Below are 9488 nucleotides of genomic sequence, written 5' to 3' on the forward strand. Positions count from 1 at the left end.
AATACAACATTGGACAAAGGAAGACATAGAATTCCTCCACACATGGCGGCCAACAACAGAGATATCACCCAAAACAGACATTTCTATATTAAAAAAATTCCATTCAGAATTTTGAGAACTATAATTTGGTCATTTATGAACACAGTTTGTAAGCTTCTGTTATAGGAACATAACTGACTTAAACAGGTATGAAGAATCCAGTTTCACATATCTGGCAAATTTGTAACTTCAGGTACCTTAGATTACTAGTACATGGTACATATAGGTATTTAAAAATGTCTTTAATCATTTGGAATGTAAACAAAGAATATAAAAAATAAAAATATTTTAAAAATGTCTTTATTGTCAGTATTTGCTATGGCCTGCCTCCTCATTTTGATTTAATTATCTTAGTGTATAGAAAATTATACATGTGATGAGTACTCTTTTTATTTTATTTTTTATTGGATATATTCTTTATTTACACTTCAAATGTTGTCCCCTTTCCTGGTCACCCCACCAGAAAGTTCATAACCCATCTCACCTCTCCTGTTCCCCAATCAACCCTCTCCTGTTTCCCTGTCCCGGTATTCCCCTACACTGCAGCATCGAGCCTTCCCAGGACCAGAGAGACACCTCTCCTCCCTTTGATATCCAACAAGGCTAACCTCTGCTGCCTATGCATCTGGAGCCTTGGGTAACTCCATGTTTACTCTTTGGTTGATGGTTTTATCCCTGGGAGCTCTGGGACTTCTGAGTAGCTCATATTGTTGTTTCTCCTATGGAACTGCAAACCCCTTCAGCTCCTTGGGTCCTTTCTCTATCTCCTCCATTGGGGACCCTGTTCAATGGCTGGCTAAGAGTGACTCCCTGTGTATTTGTCATGCACTAGTAGAGCCTCCCAGGTGACAGCTATATCTGGCTCCTGTGGTCAGCAAACACTTGTGTGCATTGATAATACTGTCTGGGTTTTCTAGCTGTATATGGGATGGATCCCTAGGTGGGACAGTCTCTGGATGGTTGTTCCCTCAGACAACAATTTGTCTCTGTATCTCCTTCTGTAGGTATTTTGTTATGCCTTCTAAGAAGGAGCAGAGTATCCATACTTTGTTCTTCCTTCTTCTTGAGCTTCATTTGATCTGTGAATTGTGTCTTCGGTATTCCAAACTTCTGGGCTAATATCCACTTATCAGTGAGAAAATACCATATGTATTCTTTTGTTATTGGGTTACCTCACTCAGGATGATATTTTCTGGTTCCACCCATTTGCCTAAGAATTTCATGAATTCATTGTTTTTGATAGCTAACTAGTAGTCCATTGTATAAATATACCACGTTTTCTGTACTGATTACTCTGTTGAGGGACATCTTGGTTCTTTCCAGCTTCTGGCTATTATAAATAAGGTTGCTATGAACATGGTGGAGCATGTGTCCTTCCTTATTACATGCTAGAGCATCCTCTGGGTATATGCTCAGGAATGGTATATTAGGGTCCTTCAGTAATATTACACCCAATTTTCTTAGGAACCACCCAATTGATTTCCATATTGGTTGTTCAAGCTTTTTATCCCACCAGAAGTGTAGGAGTGTTCCTTTCTCCATATCCTATCCAGCATTTGCTGTACCCTAAGTTTTTGATCTTGACTATTCAGACTGGTGTGAGGTAGAATCTCAAGGTTGTTTTGACTTGCATTTCCCTCATGACTAAGGATATTGAACATTTATTTAGGTGCTTCTCAGCCATTCAAAATTCCTCAGGTGAAAATTCTTTGTAAAGCTTTGTACCCCATTTTTAATAGGGTTATTTGGTTCTCTGGAGTATAACTGAGTTCTTTGCATATATTGGATAGTAGCCCTCTGTCAGATATAGGGTTGGTAAAGATCTTTTTCCAATTTGTTGGTTGCCATTTTGTCCTATTGACAGTGTTCTTTGTCTTACAGAAACTTTGTAATTTTATGAGATCCCATTTGTCAATTTTTGATCTTAGAGCATAAGTTATTGGTGTTCTGTTCTGAAAATTTCCCTCTGTGCCCATGTGCTCAAGACTCTTCCACAGATTCTTTTCTATTCATTGTCTCTGGTTTTATGTGGAGGTTCTTGATCCACTTGAATTTGAGCTTTGTACAAGGAAATAAGAATGGATTGATTTGCATTCTTCTGCATGCTAACCTCCAGTTGAACCAGCGTGATTTGTTGAAAAGGCTATCTTTTATCTACTGGATGTTTTTAGCTCCTTTGTCAAAGATCAAGTGACCATAGGTATGTGGGATCATTACTGGATCTTCAATTCTATTCCATTGATCGACCTGCCTGTCACTGTACCAGTACCATGAAGTTTTTTCTTTGGCTGGTTTTGTTTTTTTTTTAAACACTATTGCTCTGTCGTACTGCTTGAGGTGCAGGATACTGATTCCACCAGAAGTTCTTTTACTGTTGAGAATAGTTTTAGCTATTCTGATCTTTTTGTTATTCTATATGAATTTGAAAATTGCTTTTTCTAACTCTATGAAGAATTGAGTAGGAATCTTGATGGGGATTGAATTGATCTATAGATTGCTTTTGGCAAGCTGGAAATTTTTCCTATATTAATCCTGATCCAATCTATGAGCATGGGAGAGCTTTCTATCTTCTGAGGTCTTCTTAAATTTCTTTCTTCAAAGACTTGAAGTTCTTGTCATACAGATCTTTCACTTGTTTGGTTAGAGTCCCACTAAGATACACTATCTTGTTTGAGACTATTGTGAAGGGTGTCATTTCCCTAACTTCTTTCTCATCCTGTTTATCCTTTGAGTATAGAAAGGCTACTGATTTGCTTGAGTTGATTTTATATCCAACCACTTTGCTGAAGTTGTTTATCAGCTGTAGGACTTCTCTGGTAGAGTTTTTTGGGTTGCTTAAGTATACTAACATATTGTCTGCAAATAGTAGTTTGACTTCTTCCTTTCCAATTTGGATTCCTTTGACCTCCTTTTGTTGTCTAATTGCTCTTGCTGAAACTTTAGGTACTATATTGAATAAATATGGAAAGAGAGGGAAGCCTTGTCTAGTCACTGACTTTAGAGGGATTGCTTCAAGTTTTTCTCCATTTAGTCTCCATTCAGCATTTTGATGTTGGCTCATGGTTTGCTGTATATTGCTTTTATATTTTATATTGTTTAGGTTTGGCCCTTGAATTCCTGATCTTTCCAAGAATTTTGACATGAAATGATGCTGAATTTTATCAAATATATTTTCAGCATCTAATGAAATGACCATGTGGTTCTTTTCTTTGAGTTTGCTTATGTATTACATTGATGGATTTCTATATATTGAGCCATCCCTACATCCCTGGGTTGAAGCCTACTTTCTCGTGGTGAATGATCGTTTTTGATGTGTTTGGATTAGACTGCCAAGGATTTTATTGAGTATTCTGGTATCGATATTCATAAGGGATGCTGATCTGAAATTCTTTCTTTGTTGGAACTCTTGTAGTTTTGAGATCAATGTAATTATGGTTTCATAGAACAAGTTGGGTAGTGTTGCTCCTGCTTCTATTTTGTAGAATAGTTTGAAGAGTATTGGTATTAGGTCTTTTTTAAAGAAGACTTGCAGAATTCTGCAGTAAGACCATCTGGCCCTGTGCTTTTTTTTGGGGGGGGGGTTGGGAGAGTTTCAAAGAACGCTTCTATTTCTTTAGGAGTTATGAGACTGTTTAGATGGTTTATCTGATACTGATTTAACGCTGGTATTTGGTATCTGTCCAGAAAATTGTCCATTTCATCTAAATTTTCCAATTGTGTTGAGTATATGCATTTGTAGAAGGCTATGATGATTTTTTTGAATTTCCTCAGTTTCTGTTGTTATATCTACCTTTTAATTTCTGATTTTGTTAATTTGGATACTGTTTCTGTGCCCTCTGGTTAGTCTGGCTAAAGGTTTACCTATTTTGTTGATTTTCTCAAAGAATCAGCTCATAGTTTTGTTGATTCTTTGTATAGTTCCTTTTGTTTCTACTTGGTTGATTTCAGACCTGAGTTTGATAATTTCCTGCCATCTACTCCTCTTTGGTGTATTAGATGCTTTCTGTTCTAGAGCTTTCAGGTGTGCTGTTAAGTTGCTAGTGTATGCTCTCTCCAGCTTCTTTTTGGAGGTACTCAGAGCTATGAGTTTTCCTCATAGCACCGTTTTATTGTGTCCCATAAATTTGGGTATTGCGTACCTTCATTTTCATTAAATTCTAAAGTCTTTGATGTTTTTTCCTTATTTGTTACTTGACCAAGGTATCATTGAGTAGAGCATTGCTCAGCTTCCATGTGTATGTGGGCTTTCTGTTGTTTTGTCGCTATTGATGACCACCCTTACTTCAGAATAATCTGATAGGAGGGATGGGATTAATTCAGTATTCTTATATCTGTTGAGGTCTGTTTTTTGACCAATTATATCGTCAATTTTGGAGAAGGTACCATGAGGTGGTGAGAAGAAGGAATATTCTTTTGATTTAGGATTAAATGTTCTATAGATATCTGTTAAATCCATTTGATCCAAAATTTCTGTTAGTTTCACGGTGTCTCTATTTATTTTGTGCTTCCCTGATCTGTTCATTCATGAGAGTGTCATGTTCAAGTCACCCACAACTATTGTGTGATGTGCAATGTGTACTTTGATCTTTTCTAAAGTTTCTTTTACAAATGAGGGTGTCCTTGCATTTGGAGCATAGATGTTCAGAATTGAGTTGTTCTTGGTAGATTTTTCCTTTGATGAGTATGAAGTGTCCTTCCATGTCTTTCTTAATGACTTTTGGTTGAAAGTCAATTTTATCCTATATTATAATGGCTACTTCAGCTCATTTCCTGGAACCATTTGCTTGGAAAATTGTTTTCCAGTCTTTTACTCTGAGGTAGTGTTTGTCTTTGACACTGAAGTATGCTTCCTGTATGCAGAAAAATGCTAGGTCCTGTTTATATATCCAATCTGTTAGTCTTTGTCTTTTTACTGGGTAATTTAGTTCATTGATGTTAAGAGATATTAAGGAATAGTGATTGTTGCTTCCTGTTATTTTTTATATTATTTTTATGTTTGGTGGTAATCTTCTTTTGGGTTTGTTGAAAGAAGATTACTATCTTGCTTTTTCTAGGGTGTAAATGTCCTCCTTACATTTAGTATTTTCCATCTATTATCCTTTGTAGGGCTGTATTTGTGGAAACATATTGTGTAAATTTGGTTTTATCATAGAATATCTTGGTTTCTCCATCTATGGTGATTGAGAATTTTGCTGGGTAAAGTAGTCTGGTCTGCTATTTGTGTTCTCTTAGTGTCTATTTGAGATCTGCCCAGGATCTTCTTGCTTTCATGGTCTCTGGTGAGAAGTCTGGTGTAATTCTGAGAGATCTTCTTTATATGTTACTTGACCTTTTTCCCCTACTGCTTTTTTGTTTAGTACATTTGGTGTTTTGATTATTATGTACCAGAGGACTTTCTGTTCTGGTCCAGTCTGTTTGGAGTTCTGTAGGCTTCTTGTATGTTCATGGGAATTTCTCTTTTCATGTTAGGGAAGTCTTCTTCTATAATTTTATTGAAGATATTTACTGGTCCTTAAGTTGTAAATCTTTGCTCTCTTCTATACCTTTAATCCTTAAGTTTGGTCTTCTCATTGTGTCCTGGATTTCCTGGATGTTTTGGGTTACATGCTTTTTGCATGTTGCATTTTCTCTGACTATTGAATCAATGCTTTCTATGGTATCTTCATCACCTGAGATTCTTTCTTCTATCTCTTGTATTCTGTCGTTGATGTTTGCATCTATGACTCCTGATTTCTTTCCAAGGCTTTCTATCTCCAGAGTTGTCTCCCTTTCTGATTTCTTTATTGTTTCTATTTCTGTTATTAGATCCTGGATAGTGTTTTTCAGTTCCTTTACTTGTTTGTTTGTGTTTTCCTGTAGTTCTTTAAGGGATTTTTGTGTTGCCTCTTTAAGGGCTTCTACCTGTTGACCTGTGTTCTCCTGTATTTCTTTAAGGGATTTTTGTGTATCCTTTTTAAGGGCTTCAACCTGTTGACTCATGTTCTCCTGTATTTCTTTAAAGGAGTTATTTATATCCTTCTTGAAATCCTCTATCAGAATCATGATTTGTGATTTTAAATCCAGATCTTGCTTTTCTGGTGTGTTGGGGTATCCAAGACTTGTTTTGGGGGGATAACTTGGTTCAGATGGTGCCGTGTTACCTTGGTCTCTGTTGGTAGTGTTCTTGCATTAGTCTTTTGCCATCTGGTTATCTCTGGTGTTAGTTGGTATTGCTTTCTCTGATTGTGGCTTATGTGTCATGCAAGTCTTTGTATCTTTGCTCCTAAGAGATATGTTCTCTCTGTATACACAGGTATGTAAGTACTCCTGCAAGACCTGCTCTCTTGTGATTGTATTTGTGTATGTAGTTCTGTGGCCCTGATCAGTTCTATGTGCAGTTGGAAATCAGAAGACTGCTGTCCCAGGCTGCTCATAGGCTCTTTTGTCCCCAGGGTTTCAGGCTACTTCCCCAGAGCAGTAGGGGTGGTCCAGTCTGTGTTGACTGTCCTCTCTGCACTCCTCCATGCACCACTTGGGAATGGAGCACTGTAGCAGAAGATGGTCCCAAGCCAGAGACAGAAACTGGAGTGCTTCTTCCAGAGGTTTCCAGATGTCATCCTCTGAGTTGCAGTGGAGGTCCCTCTGTGTTAACTGTCCTCTCTGTATTCCTGGATGGTTAGCTACCTCCCTGCATCACTTGAGAATGGTGTGCTATGACTGAGTACCCTTTTTAAAATAATTACTTAAAAAGATATTGGTATATTAGCTAGGATTCTGCCACTATAATGAAATCTTGGAAGCAGACTACTCCATTTAAAAAAAGACATCTACTTAGCCCACAGTTTGAGAGATCACAGGTCTAGGGAAGAATTGATTGAAGTAGGGTAACAGTGGTGGGAACATATATAGAAGAGAAAAATCCTTTCACCAAGCAAGAACCCAGACAGAGATTCTGGGATGAGGCTTGTTCTTACTGAAATGGTTCTTATAAGAACACAGTGCCTATTGAGAACTATTTTAATCCCTGCCAAAAACCACATCCTCTCATAATCTAGTCACCTGTTCATTAAAGCACTAATAATTTTAATGAAGGAGCAGCAAGAATCAAGACTATAAATCATGAACTGTTGGGGGCAAACTGCATTAACCTAGAAAGGTTACCATATTAGGGTTTTGTTGCTGTGATTAGACAACCTAACCATGGCATTTAAAAAAAAAAAAACAAAAACATTTCATTGTTGCTGATTACCTTTTTCTCTTCCTCCTCCTCCCCCTCTTCCTCCTCCTCCTCCTCCTCCTCATCATCATCATCATCATCGTCATCAATCATCATCATTCTCATCATGCTGGAAGCATTACACTATCCAGGCAGAAATACTGACAGAAAAAGGGCTAAAAAGTATCCATCATTTTATTTTTTTTCTTTTTTCTTTGAAATCTTCTTTTTTTTTTCTTTTTTTTTATTCGATATAATTTATTTACATTTCAAATGATTTCCCCTTTTCTAGCCCATCATTTTATTTATTAATCATTTTATTTGTTTACATTTCAGATGAGATCCCCCCTCCTGGTTTCCCCTCCACATACACACACCCATCCCATTCCCCCTCTCCCTGTCCTCTTTGCCTCTATGAGGGTGCTCCTCTACCCACTTACCCACTCCTGCCTCACTGCTCTAGCATCCCCCTTTACTGGGGCATCAAACCTCCACACCACCAAGGGCCTCCCTTCCCATTGACATCAGATAAGGCCATCCTCTGCTACATATGTATCTGGAGCCATGGATCCCTCCATATCAACTCTTTGGTTGGTGGTCTAGTCTCTGGGAGCTCTGGGTCACCCAGTAAGATATTGTTCTTCCTATGGGGTTGTAATTCCCTTCAGCTCCTTCAGTACTTTTTCTAACTCTTCCATCAGGTTCCTGGACTCAAGTCTGAGAGTTGGCTGTAACTATCTGCATCTGTATTGGTGAGACTGGTAGAACCTCAGGAAACAGCTATACCAGGCTCTTCTCAGCAAGTGCTTCTTGCTATCAGCAGTAGTGTGGGAGTTTGGTAATTGCAGATGGGATTGACCTCTATGTGGGGCATTCTTTGGATGGATTTTCTTTGGTCTATATTCCATTTTGCCCTATCTTTCCTTTGACAGGAACATTTTTGAGTTAAAAATTTTGAGATGGGTGGGTCACCCCATTCTTCAACTGAGGTCATACCTATCTAATGGATGTGGTTTCCATCCATCCATCTTTCATCAATCTTCAACCACAGCCTCCACTTGCCATGGACTCCAACTGCTCCTGTGCCTCACATGGATCCTGCTCATGTGCTGGCTTCTGCAAATGCAAAGAATACAAAAGAGCCTCCTGCAAGAAAAGCTGCTGTTCCTGCTGCCCCATAGGCTGTGTAAAGTGCTCCCATTGTTGCATCTTCAAAGAGGCTTCTGATAAGTGCAGCTGCTGTGTCTGAAGTGGGGGCATCCCCACATCTGTTTAAATAGAATATGTACAAATCAAGCCTTTTTGTACAACTCTGATCCATTTTTCACACCTTTTTCTATAAAGCATATAGCTAACTATAAAAAAGTTTGACTTGGAAAAAAGTTATCGATCTTGATCCACATGCTACAGAACAGGACTCAGTACTACAGTGTTCACGGCTTGAGCATAGAAGTCCTCAATGCTCTCTTCCACAAAGACACACCTCCTCCCAAAAGATCTCACCTACTCCAACAAGGTCACACCTACTCTAATAATGCTACATCTCCTATGAGTGTCCCTATGTATGAGTCAAACATTTTAACACATGAGTCTATGGAAGCCACTGTTTTTAAACCACCACATGCCTTAAGATCAATGGACTTCAGATTTATTATAAGACATTATTATTGAACAGTGTTTCCGGATTAATAAGAGAGACTTTTCCAAAAAAGAAAGGGGATGAGCTATGAGATTCCAGACATGAAGGAGAAATTCATAGAAAATAAGTTAGTGAATCACTAGCTGATTGAAAGGTGTGTGAAAAAATGGATGGAAACCCTGGTGAGGAACAACTTTCCTGTCCTCCATGTTATACACATACACACACATTCCTCCAAGGACGAGCCGTTCCTTTTACAACACAGATCACAGAGGGCATGCAGCCCATGTTCAGACTGAGACATGATCCAGACACATGATCCAGCCTTTGCATTTTCTCTGAAACCTGCTTAATGATTGCTTTGCTGCAGCATTACCACGTGCCATCACCTAAAGTGTGTGCAGAGGATATGCAATGCGGTCTCTGCCTTATATGAGTCTTTTGTATATGATCAAGACAATCTGTCAAGTACATTAAAATAACTACTTAGAACAGGTAACACAATGCTTTTGGGGGGAGTGGAGAATAATAGATGATAAAAGGGAGCAAGAAAAAAGAAAAGCATATATGAAGAGAGGAAAATGAGAGGAAGTAAAGATGGAAGGGAGGGGCCAA

The 9488-nt window shown here is 38.3% G+C and overlaps 1 protein-coding gene across 1 annotated transcript; it reads left to right on the top strand.

Moving 5' to 3' along the window:
* Window positions 1-8297: 8297 nt before the first annotated feature.
* Window positions 8298-8483, top strand: LOC127672111 (metallothionein-2-like). Its single transcript, XM_052167312.1, has one exon. The coding sequence runs from the start codon at window positions 8298-8300 to the stop codon at window positions 8481-8483; it is 186 nt and encodes a 61-aa protein (XP_052023272.1).
* The last annotated feature ends 1005 nt before the right edge of the window (window positions 8484-9488 follow it).

The sequence above is a fragment of the Apodemus sylvaticus genome, chromosome 21, assembly GCF_947179515.1.
Source record: "Apodemus sylvaticus chromosome 21, mApoSyl1.1, whole genome shotgun sequence".
NCBI lineage: Eukaryota > Metazoa > Chordata > Mammalia > Rodentia > Muridae > Apodemus > Apodemus sylvaticus.